At 41.4% G+C, this 25,480-nt stretch overlaps 1 protein-coding gene across 4 annotated transcripts in view; it reads right to left on the reverse strand.

The window, feature by feature from the left end:
• Nucleotides 1–8,146: 8,146 nt before the first annotated feature.
• The window catches only part of ANKRD28 (ankyrin repeat domain 28), a 128,486-nt gene continuing 111,152 nt past the window's right edge, over nucleotides 8,147–25,480 (reverse strand). For all 4 annotated transcript variants that reach the window (XM_029070362.1, XM_029070363.1, XM_007666181.4 and 1 more), the window contains 8 exons: nucleotides 23,345–23,564; nucleotides 17,302–17,389; nucleotides 17,130–17,213; nucleotides 16,865–17,010; nucleotides 15,999–16,081; nucleotides 15,132–15,214; nucleotides 11,811–11,902; nucleotides 8,147–10,206 (listed from right to left, as the gene is read on the reverse strand). In XM_029070362.1, coding sequence (XP_028926195.1) covers nucleotides 9,920–10,206; nucleotides 11,811–11,902; nucleotides 15,132–15,214; nucleotides 15,999–16,081; nucleotides 16,865–17,010; nucleotides 17,130–17,213; nucleotides 17,302–17,389; nucleotides 23,345–23,564 — 1,083 coding nt within the window. In that variant the 3' untranslated portion in view covers nucleotides 8,147–9,919. The remainder of the gene's footprint in view (nucleotides 10,207–11,810; nucleotides 11,903–15,131; nucleotides 15,215–15,998; nucleotides 16,082–16,864; nucleotides 17,011–17,129; nucleotides 17,214–17,301; nucleotides 17,390–23,344; nucleotides 23,565–25,480) is intronic.

The raw sequence follows: 25,480 nt of genomic DNA on the forward strand, positions 1-25,480 counted from the left end.
CTCAAGAGACTTTTCTGATGCAATATCTGATCTAAAATGTATTGAAATGAAAATCCAGCTCAAAGCCAACAGACACATTGGCACCATCTGTTTGGCCCCATTTAAACCAAAATGAAGAATGAAAGGTGAAAACAAACAACCGGAGAGGAGAGAACTCGAGTGGCAGAGAGAGAGAAAAGCAATCAGAAGGTGGCAATGCCGCACTGGAATTGGCTTAAGGGGACTGCAAAAAATTCTTGTGATAAGCTCCTCGAGCTTTGGGCAAGGGGGTTACAACTGTCCAATTTGGGTGGAAATACGAAAGGAGTTCTACTAGAAATCTTTGAAAAAGCTGAGTCTATCATAGGATTGAGGTGCTAGAATCAGGACCGGGCCCCGTTCTGGACTTTCTCACTGTGCTCTCTTCTTCGTCCCTACACAGTGAGGCATCTGAGGCACTGGTGAGTGCAGCATCCTGGAGTGATGGACTCTGGATGGAGCTTGGACAGTGCTCGTGGAGGAGCCTGGGGCTCTAGCAGAGACAGCAGCAATACCAGCAGCTGAACAAGGCCTGACAATTTCCATGCGCTTAACCCCCAACCCCTCATTTTTGTTTTGCCCTCCTTGGCCTGGCTTTGGAACAGGATGGTTCCGCAGCATCGGGTGCAGAGCATCCTTTGGGCTAAATACCTGGATCGTCTTGGGTTGTCTTATGCTGTCGAGTCGTGTCCGACTCATACCGACGCAGTGGACGCATCTCTCCCGGAACGCCCCACCTCCACCTGCAATCATTCCGGTAGTGTACCCAGTTTTCTTCTGAAAAAAGGCGGAAGCGGTCTATCACCGCCTCCTTCCGTGCGGTCAACCCGAGTCCTCACCCTCGACTCTCTCCCGTGCCGCTGCTGCCCAGCACAGGGGAGTTTTGAAGCTAGCTAGGAATGGAATGGGTGTGCCACTGCTTGACTCTCCCTCCCGTAGTCGAGACTGGTAGAGTACTGGAAACTCTCCAGGTGCCAACCTGAGAGGGTCAGATCATTTTAGGATTACTTTATCAACACTATTTCAACTTCCAAGCTTTGCAGTTCTCATATTGGTGCACAACTAAATGCCCACCTGCTGCCAGGATTTCTTCAGTTCACTTTACTTTGATTCAAAAAATTCATCTAAAATTTCATAAACATTCCAAAACCTCTTTCGGCTAGGCGGTCATAATATTGTACATAGTTATTGCATATGATTTTTCCGGTGAGGGAGTATGTGGTAGCTTAGGAACCAACCCAATTTGGTGGCTTTAATGGCTTGGATGTTCAGGTTTGGACTGAGTCGATATGTGGAGATAGAAAGTTCTAATAAAAACTCAGTTTCAAGAATGAAATGCTGAGGCAATTTGTCCTTTTGTGCATGCCTTTGGTGACAATAAAAATAATAATCGCAGTATTCGTTAAGCGCTGTGTGCCAAGCACTGTTCTAAGCACTGCGGTAGATATGCGGTAATCAGGTCGGACACAATCCATGTCCGACGTGGGGTTCGCAGTCTTGATCCCTACTTTATAGATGAGGTAACCGAAGCATAGAGAAGTTAAGTGACTTGCCCAAGATCACACAGCAGACATGTGGCAGAGCCAGGATCAGAACCCACAACCTCTGACTCCCAGCCCTGTGCTCTAAGTCAGCACTTTTGCCGATGAGTTCTACCTATGCTTCTAAGCCAGCCCATTTCAGTGACTACCGTCTAAAGACAGGCTAGGTTTTCGGGATATGGTTCAGATTTTCTGACAACCTATCAATAATCGCTCATAAAGTAACTTAATGGAAACAGGAAAAAACGCATAACGGATCGTAGCACAAAAGATTAATAAGAACCGTAGTTGCCAGATGGCAGAATGTGAGGGAGGCGGTGGGTGGACAAAACCATTCCATCAGTCTGATAAGGCATCTGTGTTAAATCCAGTTCTCGTGGCCCTTATATAAGGGTGGAGTCCTACAAAATTTCTCCAAAATCCTTCATTTAGTCTGAAGGCTTGATGCCATCGGTTTGGGCTTTATTTTTTCTATTTTCTGTTGTCTTTTCTTTCCGTTTTCCCTTTATCCACTGTCTGTTCAACGATGTTCCCCGGGTAATAGGATTCAGGGAGAGCATTCAACTCTGTCGTGGACGGAGGGCTTGCCAGATGCTCTGGCTAATTATCATTCCAAAGCACTCGGGTGAGTCAGAAAATGGTTCAAAATATAATTAATAACATGTACATCTCATTTGGAACCTGGAGCTTGGAAAATTTAATTTTTTAATGAATGCACCAAAGTTACTAAAATATTTCATCACCTGTTTTTATCATTTGGGTCAAAACAAACATTACGTAAATGCTTAATCTAGCAACAGCACAATTCCGTTATTGAAGAGGGTGGAAGGATGTTTACCCTTCTCCAGCTCAGTCGTGTTCTTCCTAAGTTGCTGCAACCATTGCAGCAACCCGGGTTCTAATCCCGGCCCTGCCGATTGCTTGCTTTGTGACCTTGGACAAGTCATTTACCTTATCTGTCCTCGGTTTCCTCACCTGTTGAACGAGGATTAAATCCTTCTCCTGGCGCCTTCTTGGACTGTGAGCTTCATGTGGGACGGGGACTGTGTCCAACCTGATAAGCTTGTATCTACCCCAGAGTTTACAACAGTGTTTGACATATAATAAGCGCTTAACAAATACGATTTTAAAATAATAAAAGCAGTCTTTTGTGCAGGACCTATTTCTTCCTAAGCCAAATCTTCTGCAAAACATTCCCTCCCCATTTTTACAATTTCTACAAATGCCAACCTCTTGCCCCCAAATCTCTTCTCCAATAAAGACACGGTGACATTAACTGAATGACATTTGTGTCTATTAAAAGTAGTAGTTTCCCTGAATTTGGAATATAAAGTCTCAATGGCTATCTCCTGCCATGTCCGGGCGGGAAATCCACGTAGACATGACTTGGAGGCAGGAAGAAAGGCAACATTACAGAGGATGGAAGACAGGAAAGGGAGGTAGATTTGGGTGTTGTCGGCAGAAGTAAATGAAGCCATGACAGCAGCTGATCTAGGGAGTGAGTGTGGGTTGAGAAGAGAAGGGACTCAGAATAGAGTTTTGAGGAACTCCAGAATTAGGAAGGGGAAGGCAGAGAAAGAACCAGCAAAAGAGGTTGAGAAGCATTGGCCAGAGGCATAAGGGGAGAACCAAGAGAAAACAAATCTCATAGTGATTGGGTCTGGAGTATGATGCTCCCAATGGATACAATCAATGCTTACTGCCTCACTGACTCATACAAATTTCAGTTCAGAAGGAAGCAGCATGGCTCAGTGGAAAGAGCCCGGGCTTGGGAGTCAGAGGTCATGGATTCTAATCCCGGCTCTGCCGCTTGCCAGCTGTGTGATTTTGGGCAAGTCACTTCACTGGGCCTCAGTTACCTCATCTGTAAAATGGGGATTAAAACTGTGAGCCCCACGTGGGACAACCTGATCACCTTGTATCCCCCCAGAGCTTAGAACAGTGCTTTGCACATAGTAAGCGCTTATCAAATTTCACCATTATTAAGTTGACTTACACCTTTGGCGTATGAAGAGGTGTGATTGAAATGCTACATCTATTATACAGTACCCTCTTCCTCTAGGAGGTGAATGTTAAAATCATGCTAAGATCCTAGCTTCTCAATTCAAATATTAAATTTTCAATAGTTGGCAGTAGCATAATGTAGTTACTGCCCTTCAGCTTTTGGTATCGTTTCACATGCTAGGAAAAACAACACTTGAGTAGTTCACACTCTCTTACTGAAGTATTTCACCAATTTTTCTTGCCAAAGCTTGCTGCTGTTCAGTCCAAATTTCCTTCCTCTGGTGGGTCCCTTCCCCGTTGTTCCCGGGCCAAAATTCTCCACTCATCAGCATGTACTGAATGTTGTGTGCAGGGCATAGCTCTAGATTCATAAGCTTACACTCCCATCCCTTAACTAATAAATGATTTTCAATCCTGGCTGCTTTTCTTTCCCATTCCTGGACCCTGATTCCTTTCTCTCCGTCCTTGATCTCTCTCCACATCAGTAGAGTAAATTCCATCCCCGAGGATGCCAGCATGAATGAGAACACAATGTCCTATTAAGTGATCCTGGCGGCAATGTCCTCATTGTGAATGCAAACTAAATGCGTCCCGGTACCGATAACTGCGTTTCATAACACCTCCACTCATGACCTGCCAAGAAACAGTAGACACTTGTAAACATTGCATTATTGGGCCTTTTCTACTTTCTTTTTTTTGGGGAAAGGAGATAATCCTAATTGGTTTGAAATACAAGAGAAAGGGTTTCAGAAAACAAAGGATACTATAGGTCTTCGGAGACTGACCTTTCGCACAGTCATTAAAATGAGCGACAGGAGCACGGGCCTGGAAATCAGAAGGATTTGGGTATATAACAGCACTGCCACTTGTCTGCTGTGTGACCTTGGGCAAATCCCGTCACTCCTCTGCGCCTCAGTTATCACATCTGTAAAATGGGGATTAAGACTGTGAGCCCTATGTGGGACGGGGACTGTGTCCACCCTGATTAATTTGTATCTACCCCAGCACTTAGTACAATGCCTGGCCCAGAGTGAATGATTAACAGATACCATTTTCTTTTTTTAAGAGTCCAACAAAAGCAACTTCAGAGGAACTATCTGAAAATAGTCTCATTCCCGTTTAATTTCCTAACCTCTTCAGGCTGGGTTTTGAATAATCTGTGGGGAAATTGAGTCGTCTGCACAGAGGTATTTAGGTTCTTAGTCCAATGACAGATGGGAAAGGAGTGTTGAGGAGAAGCATCTGAGAAGAAAAAACAAACCCCGTAGGTTGATTGAATTTTCGCTGTCCCAGTCTTACAAGACTGCTTATCTACTAGTTTCCATTTTAAATGTGGCTTTACAAAAAGGCAAGCAACATTTAAATCCCTTAGTGTAACTGGGGAAAACAGCAAGTCTGCTCCACTAACTAGTCACTTTCATTGTAATATGCCAGAGACAAAGCTAGAAAATGGGGTCACTCTCTCAAACTCTTTAGTCCAAACCAGTCTCTGACATAAAGCCACTTCTTAGCCTCAAAAACCCAAAATATATCTTTGGCCCATTCACCCTGTTAGACACTGTTGTTCCTTTCACTCACTGGTCTGGCAACTGGCCAGGACACAGGCTTTCTCCTCCTCTTTGCCTCATCCTCAGCTCAGGCCCTCGGAGAGACAGAGCCCTTGTGTCCAATCCCCCGTGACGCCCCCCACCCCCAACCCCCTCACCCTGCCCAGAGCACAACAGCGACCCTTCTTTGGTTCTTCCATCCTCATTAACTTTCCATTGACTTGGGCATGTCACACATTTAAAGGTCATATCTTATGGAGATTTAGCATCATGGCCACAACAAATAATCTTTTTTCTGTAAATGCTGGGTCGTCTTTGTAAATAAGAGTTCAAGGGAACGTGAAAAATTTGGTGAAAGGAAGCCGATGCAGTAATCTCCTGCCACGCAGAGGACTATTTGTGGAACCCTGTTCATACCATTAATCGAACAGGCTTATTGGCCACTTACCCTTTCCAGTGGGTTCACAGAACTTCAGTATTGGATAGGGACCAGATTTCATCCAGCAGTGTGGCTTAATGGATAGAGCACAGCCTTGGGAGTCAGAAGGACCCGGGTTCTAATCCCGGCTCCGCCACATGTCTGCTCTGTGACCTTGGCCACGTCATTTCACTTCCCTGACCCTCAGTTACCTCATCTGTAAAATGGGGATTAAGAGTGTGATCCTCACGTGGGAAAGGGACCGTGTCCGACCTGATTAACTTGTACCTACCCCAGTGCTTAGAACAGTGCTTGATACAGAATAAGCGCTTAACAAGTACCATAATTATGATTATCCACAAAGAACTCTGGGTTATATTTGCAGTCCTACAATATTCTAAAATTTTGGCCCACTCCAATTTTCAGAGATCTCAGAAAAGGGAATAAAGTGACATAATCCAATAAAAGCATTACAAATGAAAGGAACGGTGTCAGCTTCCCAAATTACCATACATTTTTACTTTATGTGGTATTTTCAGTCTAATCCATTTGCATGAGTACGGCAGGAAGAACAGAACAGTTTTTACTGGAATTTTTCAAATTCGATCCCACTTTAAGATTAAACTTCATCCTTGCAGAAACTATTTAAATCAAGCACCCCTGGACTATCTCAGACTCTCACAACTTAGGACACCTCACAGACCTTCACAGAGCCCACCGGTGAGATTCTATGGTGCCTATTCCAGCACCTACCATCCTGCGAAATCTCTTCCTAAGGAGTTCCACGAAAAGAGAACCATGTGTCGGTACAGGTTTATCAGCTCAAGGATCCCAAAACGCTATTTCAAGTCATCAAAACTAAAAAACATTTTAGTAGCTTGATATTTGCCCCACGCCACGGCAATTACATACCTATCTTTAAATTATATATTATAAATTACTTATTCACATTAATGTCTGTCTCCCCCAGTAGACTGTAATTTCGTTATAGGCAGAGAACTTGTCTGCTAAATCTGTACAACAGAACTGTACTCTCCCAAGCGCTTAGTACAGTGCTCTGCACATGGTAAGTGCTCATTAAATACAACCGACTGCACAATCGGCTTCCTCCTTTTCCAAAACAAGCAACCACCTGAAAATGAACGTCACATTCTCTCTTACATTTGTAGCCACCACTTGCCCCGACTTCATGGCTAATTCTTTCAAAATTTCTGTGGAAAGCCAGCTGAGTTAGCAGTCTCATTCCTCTCCATGCCACGGGTTTACTGGAGGTCGAAAAGGCTTCTTGTCTCACCTCCATTTTAACGGATAGTCCATTTAAGCAGCTCCCTATTAAGGCCTTCAACAGTGTATTAATTGGATTATCCTACCAGAACTTCAGGGTCATTACTTTAAAAATTAGAGCTTGCATTCTAAGCCTGTTAGTTAAAAACAAAAGTTTAAAAATAAAGAGTTTGTACGCAGGAAATAACACCTAAAACACCTCGATATCTTATGGAAAACACAGAAGATAGGAATTGTGTTTTAGGATGCCGGCTAGAAAGGGAGTATATAGAACTGGAATTAGGCGTCTTAGATGATCAAAGTGCCACTTGGGCCAGGAATGACTTGGCACACAGAAATGAAGTACCTCTGTGTTTTCCTGCACATACTGTAACGGTTGAAACCTTGAATAGCCTCCTCGTCCTTGTCCTGAGAGACTGGAGGGTCTGTCCTCCTCCTGTCTCCTGAGCCTAGGCAGAAACTTACGTAGAGAAACTGTTCAGAAGGTCAGAGAGAGGATCTTTCGTGGAAGAGTAGCTGCTTTCTCGAGAAAACTGCCTGGCAAGAGGGTCTCAGGAAGTGCAGAGTAGAAGACAGGGCTTCAGACATTAGGTGCACCCAAGACGACTCGGGCTGAGAGCTCTGAGGTTCTCCAGGCATCCGTAGGGGTGTGCCGATCTTGACGCGCCACTTAGCTCTAATCCCATCTTTGGAGAAAATTCACTGGTACGCTGACATGCTGCCTATCTTAAGCCCAATGGCACAATTCCAGTGGAATATTAAATTAATAAAGCAATCAGTGAAATCATTTTTTCACAGTCCTTAGGGAACCAGCAGATGTGAACTCACCAACAATGAAAGTTATCCCAGGTAGCACCTTCTATGCACCAAGTTAATTAAAAACTTTAGTCACTGTGCAACGGATCTAGGTTCTTCGGGTCTCTAAAGTGCAGGTATGCACACACATCAATTTACAATGCACATATCCACAAAGTGTGACTGGGTCACTAAGGGGACAACCTCAGCTCATTTCTGAAAGACATTCTCTCTCTCTCTCACACACACACACACACACATACACACACACACAAAATTCCAAAGAGAAAGGGATGCATCAGAAAGGACATAAGTACACACTAAGAACTCTCTCCATAGTTTTCAGAGGCAACAATTGTACAAGACGGAGTTCGTTAACTTCATCCAAGATGATGCTCAAGAAAGTTCTGTCAAACGTACAACCTGTCTGATAAAGAAACGGCGAAGGCGACGACATCTCAACTAGACGATAACATCCACTTGTGGGTGGAAAACCGAGTAAGGGTTTGAGGGTGAAAAAAAAGTCCTTAAAACTCTAATAGTCGAAATCCCAGAAAAAAACTGAAATTCTTTATAGTTTTCAGGTAAGATACAGATACAAATACATTATTCATTAAATACAACTCACATCTGGGTTTTTATTATACTCCGTAAAATATACAGGAATCTTGATGTACTGAAAGAGTGCAAGTAAATACAGTATTCAAGCAGTCACTATTTCTATGTACATGCTCATTAATTTTCAAAAAACCCACAAAATTATCAAATAGATCAAAATACTGTTTTGTGTTTTCACACTTTATGTTCAGAAAACCAGCTGATAATTTACAATGTCATTAAGGTTTCCAGTTTCACAATACAAAAAGGATAAAATAAAATTGGGAATCGATTTGCTGCAATTTTACTTATATTTTACCCGGCCTTGCAAGAATACCTTGCGTGTGTGTGTGTGTGTGTGTGTGTGTGTGAGCCATTTCACTTGAAAAAGTAACAGTTATGGTTAAAGCAGAACCAAATAAAGTAAATAGCTATACTTAACAGACAAACCAGCTTATTTTTGTTATTTGTGAGACAGTCTACTATTCTTCAGGCAACTGTTTTCCCCAGCATAGTGGCCCGTCATAAATAATTCCCCAAGTCTGAACAGGACCTGCATCTTTTGTTCGCTTTCGAATGTTCTGCAACACAGATGTTTCTTTCAAAAAGACTCGACATGTACAATGGATACAGAGACTACTTCTTTTTTCAATTCTTCATTTCTCTCCCCACTCCCCACTTCACAATTTTAAAAAAGATACTATGGGGGCCCCACATCTCAATGACACATCTGAATGATGTGAAGAAATGGATGGACTTTTGGAAAAGCCCAATTCCCCAGGGCCACACAGTTGCAACAGGGTGTCAGGAAACAATTTTGCAATTTCACTCAAGTTTCACGCTCCCGGTAAATTCCCCAATGTCGTAAATAAAAATAGCTCAATTTAAAAACCTAAAAGTTAAAAATCTGAAACTGTGCAATAATAATTGTCCACCCCCCCACCCCTTCCCTTGTTTATACACTGTACATGAATCACCCTGACTGCATCCAGTTAGCTGGTTTTCAATTTTAACAATATAAAAGTATGACAAATTCTTTTTCTTTTCATTTAAAAGAAAAAACAAAACTGAAAAATACATCTGCTCTCTCTCATGGTACATTTAATACAGTGTCGGAAGTCTGTCTGATTTAAAAAAAAAATCAACATTTAAAACCAAATCTAAGCTTCATTTCCAGATATAGTAAAGTTTGTTGTTTTTTTTTCAACTTTTCATTTACCCTATTCCAGTTTCCCCAAAAAGGTAATCATTAAAAAACCTTTAAGTTATTTGGTCCTTTGGCAATTTGCTGTGCACACAATGCCTACCGTACCAAACTCAATTATTGCCTTCAAATTTATGGTTCTATTCGTAGGATTCTGATCTAATGTCCCTTTTTCATGTAATAATAGTGTTGCTTATCTCTGCAGACTAGGGTGCCTAGTGTCCTGAAATTACACCCGGCCCTTCAAAACGAAATGGTACATTACGACCGGACAAGGCATAATTTTGCTCCGTTTCTCCTCGCCACAGTCAATCTACGCTCCCTTTGGAAAGCCTGACTTTTTAAATCCTCCTTCTAATGTTACCACATGAATCTTTCACACTCACCCACATTTACATCTTTTCTTTTAAGCCAGTTTTGTATTTGAACCATGACTGCTTTTCCCTCCTAAGAAAGCACAGTTCTGATCTTCAGTGCTTGGATTCACTCTTCAGCCATCCAAAGAAGCCTTTCAGTAGGTTTCAGAATCAGAGTCATTGAGTTCATCCTCTTCTGGGTAAGGGTATCCATCTTCCCTGCCAATGTTGTTGAAACTGCAGTAAGAGCTGTGCTCACTCCGCATGATTGGCAAGGAGTCAAAGGTGACAGTTTTTGAGGTGTTAGTGTAATGATTAATGGCATTAAACGTTAAGGATGGGATTGTGCTGCTTGATGAAACAGGCATCATGGTGGCCAAAATGAGAGCGAGGCAATCAGCAACATCCTTATTGGGTGCACAAGCCAAAGCTGGAGTGTACCCTAGAAGATAAGATAAAAACCTCCATATGAAATAATTCTAGGTCAAAAATGCGGAAAGCTAACTCGCTCACACACCACTTTCGATCCCAGGTTAAGAAAAATCAAATGACAAACTTTAAACCCGATCTGAAGGAGGCGATGGCAAAACTTAAAGGAATCCATGGTCCAGATCGCTAAGCACTTAGCTCGTTTCAAAAAACAGAATTCTGACCCCTCTCTAGAAGTTGCTGGATAATAATAATGTTGGTATTTGTTAAGCGCTTACTATGTGCCGAGCACTGTTCTAAGCGCTGGGGTAGACACAGGGGAATCAGGTTGTCCCACATGGGGCTCACAGTCTTAATCCCCATTTTACAGATGAGGGAACTGAGGCACAGAGAAGTTAAGTGACTTGCCCACAGTCACACAGCTGACAAGTGGCAGAGCTGGGATTCGAACTCATGACCCCTGACTCCAAAGCCCGTGCTCTTTCCACTGAGCCACGGGCAGGATTAATGAATATCGGAAGGTCAGTGACTGGTATTTAGGGTCTTTGCATATTACCGAAGTTTTGGTTTTGTTTCCTTCATTAGAGGTATTGATCCCTTCCTCTGGGAGAAAGGGAAAGGGCTTCTACTTTATAGCCAAGTTGTAAACAACACTGCCAGTGTTGGGGGAATCAATCTCAAATCACTGACTCAAGTCTGGACTCGCAATTCCATTTTCTGATGAGGACTGACTGACACTAAGAATTTTAAAGAAAGATTAACGTGAATGGGCAGATGATGTGGCTCAACTTCAAGCTCAATGAGAAAGCCTCTTGATTGAGGTGGCGAGAGCACCACAAAATCCACCGCCACTATAAGATACTGACTGTTTGCTCATTTCTTCTCCCAAACTAAGTGAATTTAAACGTTCTCAGTCCTCGTTCACACATTGATCTGAGGCAATTGCATGTGGGCAAATTCAGGTAATAAAAGCTAAGGGCCCCCAAGAGAGGCGATATAGTACATGTAGGCACGTAAACGCCATCTGAACAATAAACTGCCCGGCCCAACTCTTTGAACTCAATTCACTATTTTCTAAAATGAAAAATCTAGCCTTAATTTGTATTTTTCTGGTGTAGGCCCCATACATCCTTTCTAGCATTAGCAACTTTATATTAAAGGTAAAACCAACTAATGCTAATTGTGATTTAGTAGTCTGATTCAGAATTCTGAAATCCTTCCGTTCTTTGTCATTTCCCTGCTCATGGAATGGAATTCTTAGCATTTCTCTTTACCCATCCTATTCCAAAGGAGCTTACATCTGTTTATTTCATCTTTTCCTCCAACACAGGGAAGCGGGCCTCATTTCTCCCCACCCCATGACAATATGTCACTGCCCAAAAGGAGACAACATTTTGGGGGTAGAGCCCATAGCGAGATTGCTACCCTAATTCTGCTGCCAGCAGAGTAGGCTACAAAGACAGCTCACTAGTCTGACTTTCAGTGTCACTCTATTACCCCGACACCCAGACTCAGAGAGAAAAATGATCATTTGAAACTCTCACAAACATTCAGGCCAAAAAGTATCCATGAAGGCAGTTCCCTAGTTAAAGACAAAATAACGTAGAAATTAGTTACCATTTTCATCTACAGCAAGCACACTTGCTCCTTTCCCCAAGAGTTCTTGAACTACAACTGTGAGTCCATTTCGCGCAGCAACATGCAGAGGTCTGGGGGAAAAAAACAACCCCAAAATATAGTGACAGAATTAGCGCCACAAAACACTTTATGGAAAAGTATTAATACCATCTAGGCTAGTACATCGCAACACTCCTCTTCCTGTGCCACTGATGACATTTAGCTGGGCATATCGCTGGGCTCCAGGGCCAGTCTGGAAGCCGTACTTGCCTTCTTCTCTGCTGCTGTGGGAGCTGGCTGAGTCAACCCCTTCTCAAGCCCCCGGAAAGGTGGGATGGAGGGACGGGGGAAAGGGATTGTCCGTGGCATCCTGCCCGCAGCGATTCCCATTCAGCAGGACCATTCTCAGCACCGCTGATGCTTACTGAGAGCGGTGGTGTGAGGGTGGTGTGTCAGTCATGGAGGTAGGAGAGGAAAGCTCACTCTCATAGAGCAGTGGAAGGGAACGAATCACCCTTAAGGACATCTGGGAGGAGGAGTAGTGCTGGCTCGGTCTCCAGTGAAGACTATGGGAACCTACAAGTTATCGGACTGGAGACCACATCCTGCTAGTTGAGGGCAAAGATGAAGAACTGTCATTTCGAGAAGCAGCGTGGCTTAGTGGAAAGAGCCCGGGCTTGGGATTCAGAGGTCACGAGTTCTAATCCCAGCTCCGCCACTTGTCAGCTGTGTGATTTTGGGGAAGTCACTCCACTTCTCTGTGCCTCAGTTCCCTCAAGTGTAAAATGGGGCTGAAGACTGTGAGCCCCCCTTGGGACAACCTGATTACCTTGTATCTATCCCAGCACTTAGAACAGTGCTTGGCACATAGTAAGCGCTTAACAAATAACATCATCATCATTATCATTTCAGCTCCAAGTATGCCTACTATTCCTGTCCAAAATGTTATGGAAGTGAAGAAAATGGCATCAGCGCCAAATGGTCTAAATCCAAAGGGGCAACTGCCCCACCACCCACCATGGACGACTTGCCTGGTATCTATGGAATCTTATCAAATTTGTTTCCTAATTTATTGCAAGATTCCAAAATAAATCACTGTACATCAAAAGCTGCCTGTCTATGCAGCCGTGAGCCATATCTTGAACATTTGGGTTTGAGAATAAAGCTGAATTGTAAATCTTCTTGAGAAATTCTATCTGAATCAGTCCAGCACTAAACACTCTAAAGTAAAATGGGTTGAGCATTGCTTATTAATGTTTGCTCTTGTTGATACTTGTGACTTGTTTTCTTGAGTTAAATTTTTATCTGAATGATCCAAACTGGTTTGGGAATAGCACAAGCATTTCTTCTTTAGAAATGTTGGTTCTTTCTGTATTTTAAAAAAAGTTTTCACTGGATTTGTGTGCCAAGAAAAGGCAGGGCAAAGTGAATACAGCTTTAGAAAGAGAAGAGAGTAGGGTGGGGGTGGAGGACTCAGTCTTGGCAGAGCAAAGTTGCCCAAAGCAGAGTGTGAGGAAGAAACCTTGGCCAAACTACAGTTGAGGAAAACAGAGTGGGTGTTGAGAGGAGCTTTTATGTAATCAGGAGCTCAGAAATCTGAAAGGGGAAAGAGCAAGGGGAGGAGAGAGAAAAGTACTTCTTATGGGGAAGCACCAGTCCTACGAGAGGACCTTACACCTTATTTATCATTAGCCACAGAAGCTGAGAGTATCTGAGACAAGTGTGGGTTATGTTTGATGTATACCTAGGACAGGTGAAATCTGCTCTTCAGAAGTGGGTAACTCTGAGCCAATCCTTTGTGCTGAGAACTTTTGGGATTAAAAAAAAACAACCTGAGTGAGTCTGTGCTTCCTTATATGCTTTTTGCTAAATTTGGAATTCACAGTATCTGATAACAAATGAATCCATAAATGGGATTGAAAAACAAAGGGAAAGGTTAGAAATACGTATTTTTTGATCCCTTAAAGTTTTAACAATGAATCCGGACAGGCTAAGTGGTGAAACATTAGAGTCAACAAGAAAAGAAAGATTAGGGTCTGACACTAAAAGACCATCCAATAATAGGATCAATCAATCAGTGGTATTTAATGTGCTCTTACTGTGTGCGGAGCACTGTACTAAATGCTCAGGAGAGTTCAATACAACAGTTGGTAGATGTGATCCCTGCCCACAGGAGCTTACTGACTACAGGGGATATGCGTATAGAAAACTGATTTCAAGGAAAATCCATGAGCCACGGAGTTTAAAATTTGTGGAACCAATGTTATTTTGTGGAAAGAACAAGAAGAGAATTGGAGAGGCTAGAAGAATGACAAAGTTTGGTGACAGACTGGAGATATTCCAGCAAGGACTACTGTCAAAAACAAATGAAAAACTAAATCTTTCTAGAGATGAAGATTCTGCCCCCTCCCCCCAAAAAACAAACGAACAAAAAAACCCCAAAGGAATTTGCTATAAACCATGAGTTGGTATAGAAGGGTGGCCTGGAAAGGCAAAATTGCAAAAGTACACCCCATGAATGTGAGCTGATGGGATGGGAATAATTTCCAGGTATTCTTTGAGCAATGGGAGAATCAAATGCCCTTAGAATCTCTAAGCAGGAAGTCCGAATGGTTAAAGGCAACAGACATAGATTTTTTTACTATAGGATCAATTTAGAGTTCCCTTTGGTACTAATATAATTTGTACCTGTCAAAATAAATTATGAATTTTTTTTTATACTTGGGGATAAACCTTACCACCTAAGGAAGTGCAATACATTCAATTCCTTCCCCACTTCATAAACTACACACCACCATCCTCCCCACCTTCAAAGCTCTATTTAAATCACTTATTTATATGATATGCTAAGTGCCTAATAGGAGTGAGGCACTGTAAGTGCTGGGGTAGATATGAGCTAATTAGGTTGGACACAGTCCATGTCCCACAAAAGGCTCACAGTACTAATCCCCATTTTACAGATGAGGGAACTGAGGCACAGAGAAGTTAAATGACTTGCCCAAGGTCACCCAGAAGTCAAGTGGCAGAGACAGGATTAGAACCCAGGTCCTTCTGACTCCCAGACCCATGCTCTATCCACTAGGCCACATTGCTTACCTATGTGTTACCTGTGTATTGGGATGCGTACCCCTTAAAAGCAGTTGACACTCACTCCACCCTTAGCCCCACAACAATTATGGACACAGGGCTCTCCCCTCTAGACTGTAAACTCTTTCAGGGCAGGGATTATGTCTATCAGCTCTGTTGTACTTCACTCTTCCAAGCATTCAATAATTGCCACTGACTGATTCAGCTACAAGTGAGATCAGTAACAATACTTACGTTTGCAAGGCTGCATTAGTTGCATTGATGAGGTTTCTATCCGTTATCTTCTCCAGTATTAACAAGGCACTAGTTTCATGACCCTAAAACACGGTAAGAAGCCTTAGAAAACTTAAACTGTTTTAAAGTATTTATTCAGTAATTAACTTTGTTCCTTGACATGCTGGAGAAAAGGAGGTGCTGCTTGTCAAAAATCTGGTTAACAAAGTCAGGGTCTCCTCAGAGAAATACTCGCAGAAGGGGTTTTTCCACAGATCAAACAGAGGGTTAACAAGGAATACAAAACTAGGAGTAAAGCCCTTAGAGAAGGCTGTTAGCTCAAAGGCAGTGGCAATCAAGTGCAGTGTGGGAACACAGTGCGGTTAATTGAAGTCTGGTCACACAAACTCAGCTACTTGGGGGCCACGACCCCTGGAAATCAGGTCCACCATCAGATGTTGAAACTGTGGTTCCAGTCATCAGATTGGCAGGACACCTTTGTGCCTAGATATGGTTGCCCAATGCAGTCCTTCTAAGATTCCCAAAAGAGACGCCAAAGTAATGGCAGGTAGCTTGACTTTCTTAGCTTTGTACCTAACATGGGACCTCAGGTTAGGATTTAAACATATTCTGATCACTGTAAACGCTTACTGCTGGGTGGATCCTTATGCGCAAGGGATCAATTAGCCAAGATTACTCTGGTATTAAGGGATATCAAAAATGCATCTATATTAACATGCAAATGAATGTTCACGGTACGTAGCTATTCACGTAGCTCTTTTCAAGGAGCTTAAAGTTCATTTTTAATGAAATAAAATTTCCATCATCACCGCTTTCGACTTTTATCATCAACAACACTGAAAACGTGTCTTCGAAATGACTACCCACCTTGCTGCAAGCCAAATGGAGAGCTGTGTTTTTACTGTTATCTTGCAACGTCAGATCTGCATTAGCGCTGCTAACTAGCATCTCTGTGGGAAAAGGAAATCTGCATTAATTTTTACACTGAGAACCCATGCTCTTGGTTATTTTTACAAATTTTTAATTCTGGAAAAATAAACAAGGAAGAGCAGAAACGAAAGGAATGATATTTACACATTTAAATATCTGAATGTATCATGCAAGGAATACCCGGCAGTAACTTTAATCATTATCTACTCTTTATGGAAAAAGAAAAGCCACAACAGCCATACCTCTTCGTTTCCTAATTTACACATGGGCACTGTCAGGTACGGGAATTTTAAAAGGGGTTTGGGAGAGGCTGCTCATCATCCTGACCCTTTAACCGATACCTGACCGATACCTTGATTTTTCTGGGCTACAGGGGAGTTAGGGAAATGGGTGGGAGCTTCCACACTGCTTTTTGACTTCCACTACTACTCGACCACGCCCCAAATCCATGTTATCGGCGGCTTCTACAGCACGCAGCAAGGAGAATGGAGGGAGGGCAAAACAGATCTGTACTAGTCTCTCTCTTTCCCACCAACCTCCCTGCATCCCCAGGGTAGAAGGAGAGAGCAAAGTAGAGGCCCTCCCACCGGCACTAGTCAGTTTGGTGAGGATGTGCATGTGTGCATTGGAAAAGAAAAAGAAGGCAAGTGTGAAGCAATGGAAAACTGAGGAGGTGAGGTGACAGGTGCAGGTGGATATTATCAAAACTGGTTTCAGTCAATACAGAGGACAGATGAAAACTGCAAAGGCAAAGAGAAAGTGAACATTATGAAGTGAATAAAATCCTCAGGCATCTTATTTACCAACTGTATTTGTTTGTCCGTTTTCAGCAGCCATCATTAGAGGTGTTTTCCCAGAAGAATCTACACAATTTACTTGAGCGTTATGCGTGAGAAGAAGCTGTAAACACTCTACATGGTCTGTAAAGGCAGCTGCATGAAGAGGAGTTCTGCAAAACAGCCAAAGAAATTCACTTATATTCAAAATATGCAGGATGCATTGTGTTCTCAGTTGCAAAAATGATTCTATAATTTAAATAGAGCTGATCTCCACAACATTCGTTCTCACCTTCCTTTTGTATCTGTTGAATTCACAATGCTGTTGCCCAATGATTCAATTAGCATTTCAGCAGCACTTTCATTGTCATTTATCCTAAAAAAAAAAATCCTACTGATGACACCAAGAACCGAAAATACCTCTAATAGTGCATTTAAATTTAATTTACTTTAGTTTTCCTTACACAGCACAATGCAATGGGCTGAAAGAATTTCCTTCCATTTTCTGGAAGACTTCCTGTTCTAGCAGAAGTTCTACACAGGTCTCGTGACCTAGGCAGGGTAAAAAAAAAATGGATTATTAAAATCCAAGGAGTACTATATCAACATTTTTATAGCAAACATAAAGTGCTGAGGACTTGATTTTAAAACAGCCTCTTACTAAAATGAACTATTTACTGAACTAGTTTTTTTTTTTAACAGTCCAAGCAATGAGTTCAAGTTCCCTTACCATCCCTTTATTTGGTAGCAAATTAGAATATTTCATTTTACAGAATAGTTCAGCAGGATATTTTAAAAATTATGAATAGTAAAAAAAACCTTAACTTTTAAAAAATAAACCCACAAAAACCCATCTCATATATTCCTGCAATTAAACTACATAAATTTGTATTATTTTCCTTTCCAATCTGAAATTATTTTTGTTTCAGCAGCCAGGATTTGCTTCTAAATTTGATTCCTAGATCTAGTCCAAAGGATTTGCATCCAAATGAACTAAATTAAAATAAAGACCAATTCAACGCCCCTTTATTATTCTATGCCTGAATCAATGAGTGACAGAAGAGTAAAAAATAGGGCTGTCATTGATCCACAACTGCTTGCTTAAAAAGAAGGTGGTGAGGTGGAAATTGACTAAAAATTGCCAGGCTCAAAAGACTTTACCCATCTCAAACAAGCACTACCCTACGTAAGCTGAGTTATTTATTATTTTGGTTTTGACCAAAGAGAAACGATTGAAAAGGAGATGAACAAAATTGTGTCATTTGTTAAAAAAAAATTTAAAAAAAAAATCAGGAAATTACTGTACTTCGAGCAAGGCTAGACCAGTTCGCTATGCTAATGGAAAAACTCTAACACGCCAGTGCCTTCGTAGGAAGTTCGGGGCTGTGTTTCGCTCCACTAAATAAGAAACTGCTTAGTCCTAGTTAGCATGAATGTCCAATTTCCCAGTTATTCCTTGAAAGCCAGTATGGCTCTGGCCCTACTAAAAATTTAGAGTCAACTTAGTTCTAACTGTACTATTGGCTACTAATGTGTCTTTGGGCATCACCCTCATTCTCTGGTCGGATGACCCAACCAAAAATATGAATATGAATCCTCTGAATTAAGAGGATAAATGAGGTAAACTCATATACATCTAACTCCCTGCTCATCCGTGATGACCTTTGTTGCCCAAATTGAAACCATCAGGAGGGAGCTCCTCAAAGTCTCTCATCCCACTACCGAATCCTTTACCACCTTGGCCATCTCAAAAAAGGAAATTTCTGGACTTTCAAAATCTACCACTTCTACCGGCGCCTCACTCCAACTTCCTCTAACCTTCTAAAAACACGTGCTCATTCTTATATTCTCTTGACCACCACACCACCTTCAATTCTAGGATGACTCCCCTTCAACCCTAACCTAAAATAGACATTTCTGATCATATTCCATCTTCCAATTATTGCTCCACCCTTCTCCTCCCACTCCTGTCCAGGTGGGATACACTCTGTTTCCACTTCCTCACCTCCAACTCACTTTGTTGCATATAACAATCTGATTTCTGTCCTCTCACTTCCCTGAGAGTGCTCTTTCCAAAGTCCCCAGAGACTCCTTCTTGCTAATTCTAAAGGACTATACTGTTCCCCTAATCATCCATAACCTTTCAACTGCCAATAAAGTGGAAGTAGTGTGACCTAGTGGATAGAGCATAGGCTTGGAAGTCAGAAGGATGTGGTTCTAATCCCAACTTTGCCACTTGTCTGCTGGGTGACCTTTGGCAAGTCACTTTACTGCCTCGTGCCTCAGTTCCCTCATCTGTAAAATGGGGATAAAGACGGTAAGCCCCACGTGGAACTTGGACTGTGTGTCCAACCTGATTAATCTGTATCTACCCCAGCATTTCGAACAGTGCCTGGCATATAGTATAGTGCTAAACAAATACCATTAAAAACAAAAAAAACACATGAACACTTGAAACTGCTCCCTTTCCCCCCAAAACACTAGGAAACCTGCTCTCTGCTGGTTCTTTCCCTATCTGTGGTTGAGCCTTTTCAGTCTCTTTCACCAACATATTCTCTGCCTCCTACTCTCCGGGTGTGGGTGGTCCCTCAAGGCTCGGTTCTGGGTCCTCTTTTCTTCTTCACCTATAGCCACATCCGTGGGTAGTTTATCTGCCCACCTCTATGCAGATGACTCAATCGCAGCACTTAGCACAGTACTCAACAACTACCACTCATCAAGGTATTTTACAATACTAGAGGGACACTGCAGTCAAGCACACAAGGTACTCTAGCATTTCTAATGATAGATAAATTCTGCCATGATGCATGTTTTTATTCCCAGTTTTGCCTAGAACGCTATTGAAGAATTAGGAAAATATTCTTCTGACAATATGGGTAGAATATGATACACACAATTGGAAGAAATGAGTGCATGCACTTATTCTAGGAACTAGAGAGGCAATTTTGCCCTTTATATGGTAATCTGCAAGAATGCAGCTTCTGCTTTAAAGGATAAGTGACTATATGTTTCACTGAACTACAAGCAGCCTTCATTTGCTTTTCAACTACTCTTTCACTGCCCAAAACAGCCAACTGAAAGAAAAAAAACATAGTTCCAAAATAGTCTGCTTAAATTATGTCAAATACACATCTGGAACAACAGATGTTCTGTTACTTAAAACCTCTATCTTTTTCCTTTTCTTCCTCACTTGGCTTTTCATTTCATATATTTTATGACACAGAAATAGTCTAGGAAGTCAACTTTTAGTGGCTAAAGACCCAGATTTTGGTTTCCTAGTCTCCCTTTCACCTCTCTGTATGCTACTGGCCATTCCAAGGCTTTTAAGTACCCTTTCTACAGAACACCAAGGACAAGGTTAAAATTGTAAGCTCCTTTACTGCAGGGAATATATGACTTGCTATCTTAAACTCTCCTAACTCCTAGCACTTAATAAATGCATTCAATAAATATCACTGATTGAGCAAAACTCTAAATCAGTCACTTTTGCCATTTTAATAGCTTTAATTCAAGGTTTCCTGGAGTAGAAAGTTGAAAATAATGGCTAAAAAGAGGTTTTGTAATAATTGTGAATGTAATCTTAAATTATCTTTCATTTACTTCAGTAATAGATAATTCCCTGTACTGAAAGCGATTCACATTTGTCATACCTTAGGCCACAATTATTAAAGGTATTCATACTATTGAATGAATGAATGGATAACTTTAACAATTGTGGCCTAATGAGGTTTTTGTTAATGAGAGAGATGAATTCCCTGTTTTAGTTTTATTTAGGGACCCTTTTTTGATATAAGGAATGCTTGGAAGCAAAGCATGAATATAATGGTGTCATTCTGGCTCACCTTTTGGAATTTTTCTAATAGGAAAATCAATATCGAAACCTTCAAAGAGATTAGAATTTTGGAAAATGAACATTTCTTCTCTTTCCACAATAATTCAGTTTGGCGGTATGATTCCCCCTCTAGATTATAATCTCATCATGGGCGGGGAACATGTCTACCAACTTGTATTATATTCTCCCAAGCGCTTAGTACAGTTCTCTGCACACAGGAAGCGCTCAATAAATAACATTGATGATGATGATAATGATGATGATGATGGGTGACAAAACCATGAAGCTGCACATTCTGTAAAAAAAACCAAACCTGAAATTTATGTAGGACTGGGAAGGGTTGGTGCCTGCTTCCTAAATTTCACTGTTGATAACTTTTGCTTCTTACATCAAATGGCTATTCATTACCACCTTCTGTACATGCACATTTCTCTTTCCTTGGAAACTGCTGTTTAACTTGTGAAGTACAGCATTGCATAAATGCTGAGATCTCACAGCTGTCTGACACCATCCTCAAAGCTACATTGTAATGCCAAACAAAAAACAAAAAACAAAACAAAAAAACGATTTTTCAAGTAAGTCTTAAAGTGAAATTCTGACATTGCTGATATTATACCTACTGGATTTGAGGGTCCTTAACCTCTGATGGTCAGAGCTGTTAATCACAGGAATCAGTAAATACAGCTTTGCTTAAAAGTGATAAATCTGAGCAGCTCTTTCATTTTCAATTTATCAACACGGTCTTAAAAAAGACTATTTCTTTCCTTTAAACTTGATTCCTTTCCAACCTTTTAAGAGTGTACATTTGAAGCACATAATCAAGAAGAGAAGGTGAAATGCTAACGCCCTACAAATATACATCTAACTAGTGCAAGTGAAGTCTTTCCCCATTCTGAAATATTTTCTGTATGTGAACGAATCTTGTGATATAAAATCTTACAGCTGCCATGACCTTCATTTTGATAGACGAAAGCTCAAAAAAACTGTATACAAACTATAAATACTAGAAAAATCAATTATAAAAACATTTAAAAAGGGAAGTCAGAGAGGCAATTGTATGGATTTCAAATACGAAAGATTCTTATGAAGTGTTGACCAGCTACTTTCCACTTCCACTTAGAAGAGAACAAGGGTTTAGATAGGGTGAAGGATTTAAGCTAGACACATTCAAATAGGCAAGGATGGAGTTTGGGCAATTTCTTTGTATGGCTTTATAATAACAATAATAATTTTGGTATTTGTTAAGCACTTACTATGTGCCAAGCACTGTTCTAAGTGCTGGGTAGATACAAGGTAATCAGGTTGTCCCCACATGGGGTTCACAGTCTTAATTCCCCTTTTCCAGATGAGGGAACTGAGGCACAGAGAAGTTAAATGACTTGCCTGAAGTCACACACCTGCTAAGTGTCGGAGCTGGGATTAGAACCCATGACCTCTGACTCCCAAGCCTGGGCTCTGTCCACTGAGCCTCGCTGCTTTATAAAAAGCAATCTCATTTCCCGTGCAGAGTTTATACTGAGGTCCTGTCTGCAGTGAGAGATAAATTAGATAATTTCTCCAAGTCTCTTCCAGGTTTATGAATATGGGTGCTAGGTAATACACTGAGAGGGATTGAGAGATGAAAATTCAGGGCATACCTACCACTTGACTATTAAATGAAGCACCTACCAGCCCTTAACACAAAGTACATTGTAAGAATCTCATCCATCAAGACTTCACTTTGCTACCTCCCACAATAGCTCCGATGATTTACTATAGAGCAGAGTAGGATAGTGCCCATAAGCTCATCCTCCTTGCATCAAGTGAGAAAGCTTTGTGTCTCATGGGCAACAGATAATTCCTGCTATACTTCACCATACAATAATTTTCTCCCTGCACTAAGACAGGGACAACATTTCACCTGACGCATTGTTTGGTTGCTTTTCCAAACCATCTTACCTCTTAGAAAAAAGCCATTACAATTTAGAGGGATTGTTTTTCTTTCAAGAAAGAAGTTTCACTGAGCATCCTAGAGTGTCATGTTGTATACCAACGAATATGTGCAGAACATATACATCTTCATACTGTACAGAATTTTGCTACTATAAACTTATCTTCTCCATGAAGCCTCCCACTCATCTGTTCACTCCAACCACAAAATGACCTTGGCATGAGTTAATATGGTAGGGACCAATTATAAAGATGTAGCCAGGTCAGTAGCTGCACTCCGCACTAGAATGGGGTATAGTGGAGCTTACTATGATTCTCTGGCCAAAGCGAATGCTCAAATATCACTGACAGTGAGGATGAACATGATGATGATGACAACGACAATACTGTGACTCACGAGGGGCAATACTCTTTTTTATACTCTTTCCTACTCAATTATTATCGGAATTACGCTACCAAGCACAACCAACTGAACGGGCGTTTTTGTGAGTTGAATTCTCCTGAATCATTTGAATTCAGGATAAAACAAGAGCATATTCAGTTTACAAAGGTCAGGTACAGCCAACCTCAGAATTTATATCATGGTGGCCCCCTGGTGCAAAACTCAATGACTCAGTAGTTGAATTTTAAATTTATCCGCATCTGGCATATGCACACACTGTGTCCTACAGATCGTTCTCAAAACCAATGGCTATTTCAAGGTAGTCCTGTAAATCCCATCGTTTCACTGTGCCAGAATACATTACCGTTGTAGCAGGCCCAGTGAAGTGATGTATATCCGTGATTGTCTGCTATGGTGGGGATGGCATCCATAGATGCTGCTGACTGTAAGAGGGCACCAAGCACACCGATATGGCCACACGCAGCAGACAAGTGTATGGGTGTCCGACCCCTACTGTCCTTTAGTAAAGACTTAGCACCATGTTGAAGCAACGCATCTACACACTCTTCATGTCCTGTAACTGCCTGAAAGAGATACAGTTTGCAAGTGTGTAGAAGAATGAGTCGTTATTCTCCCACAGGCACACATGCACAACATGAAATAATCAACAGTTATTTTCTTCCCAATTTATATCAATTTTTTTTTAAAAAGTCAAGGTATGGTCATTTACTTTCTATCATTTTGCTTAAAACTTGACATTATCCTTGACTCCACCCTCTCTTTCAACCTCCATATATAATCTGGCGCCAAATCCTATCGGTCCTTCCTCCACATTACGGATGGTCTCCATCCAAACTGTGACCATCCTGGTTTAGGCACCTGTCACACTTTGGCTCAACTACTGCATCAGATTCCTCATTCACCTGCAGTTTCTCCCTCTCGAAACCTGTACATCACTGTTGCCCGAATCATTTTTCTAAAATGTTGTTCTGCAGATACCCTAAAATGCAAAACAACATTTGTGGCATCAATCTCTTTTGCCGGCTCTTCCTCTGACTCTCAAGCCTCAGTTCTGGGTTCCCTTTTTGTTCACTTTACATTCACTCCTGGGAATAGCTCATTTACTCCCAATGCTTCAACTACCATCTCTTTGGATATGACTCCTGAATCTACCTCGCTAGCCCAAAACTCTGTCCCTTCTCTGCAATCTCTCCTTTCCTCCTGTCTACTTCTGCTATCCTGCTAGCAACTCGAGCAGCGTGGCCAAATGGGAAGAGTAGAGGCCTAGGGGACAGAGGACCCAGCGTGGCCAAATGGAAAGTGTAGAGACCTAGGGGACAGAGAACGTAGCACTGCCACTTGCCTCCAGTGTGATTTTGGGCAAGTCATTCAATTTCTCTGTGCCTCAGTTTCCTCAACTGGAAAATGGGGATTCGTTATCTGTTTTCCCTCCTACTCAGACTGTGAGTCCCATGTGGGATCCTTAACAAATATCCTAATTAACTCAAGCTCACTGAACTTGTTTTCTCTCTGTTCTTCTTGCCTCTAGTTTTTCACCATCCCTATCTTTCCCACATCAAAATGGTAACTGTGGCATTCTCTTTGGCACCGTCCTCTCTTTAAACCCTTCCCTTTCATATCCAGTAGACCTGAGGTTTTCCTAAATTCATCCCTTTTGAAATCAAATCATGTTCAAGAGGGCTTCCCTGATTAATTTTTGATCTCCCCATTTTCTATCCCTTCAACTGCCACTTCAGCATCACCTAGACACTTGGGTACTCACATCCAACCTGTAACATTATGTACCTAGTACTTCTGCAATCTATAATTCATTTTAACAGCCATTTCCTTGATAGATTGTAAATGCCTTTTAAGCAAGGATTATGTCTAATCCCTGTGCTTGATATACCACTAACCAAGTACAGGCTACTGAGTAAATTCTATTGATTGATCACTGATCCTTGTAGACAACAGGTATTTAGGAATTCTGTTTCAAAATCAGCATCTGAATCAAACACTTTTCCTAGCACATAACTAAATCCAAACAGTTCCCTTAAGCAAAAGGCAGGGAAAAGAAGTAAAGGGAAAAGAATCATAAAATTTGACTAGTCTTTTGGACAGGAAATATGTGTTTTCAATCAATCACATTTATTGAGTGCTTACTACGTGTAGGGAGCTGTACTAACACTTGGGAGAGTATAATACAACAGAATTAGCAGACAAATGAGCTTACAGTCTTCTTTTTGTTGAACTTTCCCAAGTGCTTAGTACAGAGATCTGCTTTCAATAGGCACTCAAATTTCATTAACACTACAGTGAAAATTCAAAGGTGGTAGAGTTACAGGAAAAAGAAAAAACAAGGAAAAGATTGAAAATGATGAGAAAGAGGGAAAATATTTTTCTTTCTCTCATTCATATCTATTTCCTTGAATTTGATTACTTTATTGAAAGTGTCCTTTCAGAGGGTGGGGACTAGTATTTTTAACCACCACACAGATAG

The sequence above is a fragment of the Ornithorhynchus anatinus genome, chromosome 8 (genome assembly GCF_004115215.2).
Source record: "Ornithorhynchus anatinus isolate Pmale09 chromosome 8, mOrnAna1.pri.v4, whole genome shotgun sequence".
In the NCBI taxonomy this organism is placed as follows: domain Eukaryota; kingdom Metazoa; phylum Chordata; class Mammalia; order Monotremata; family Ornithorhynchidae; genus Ornithorhynchus; species Ornithorhynchus anatinus.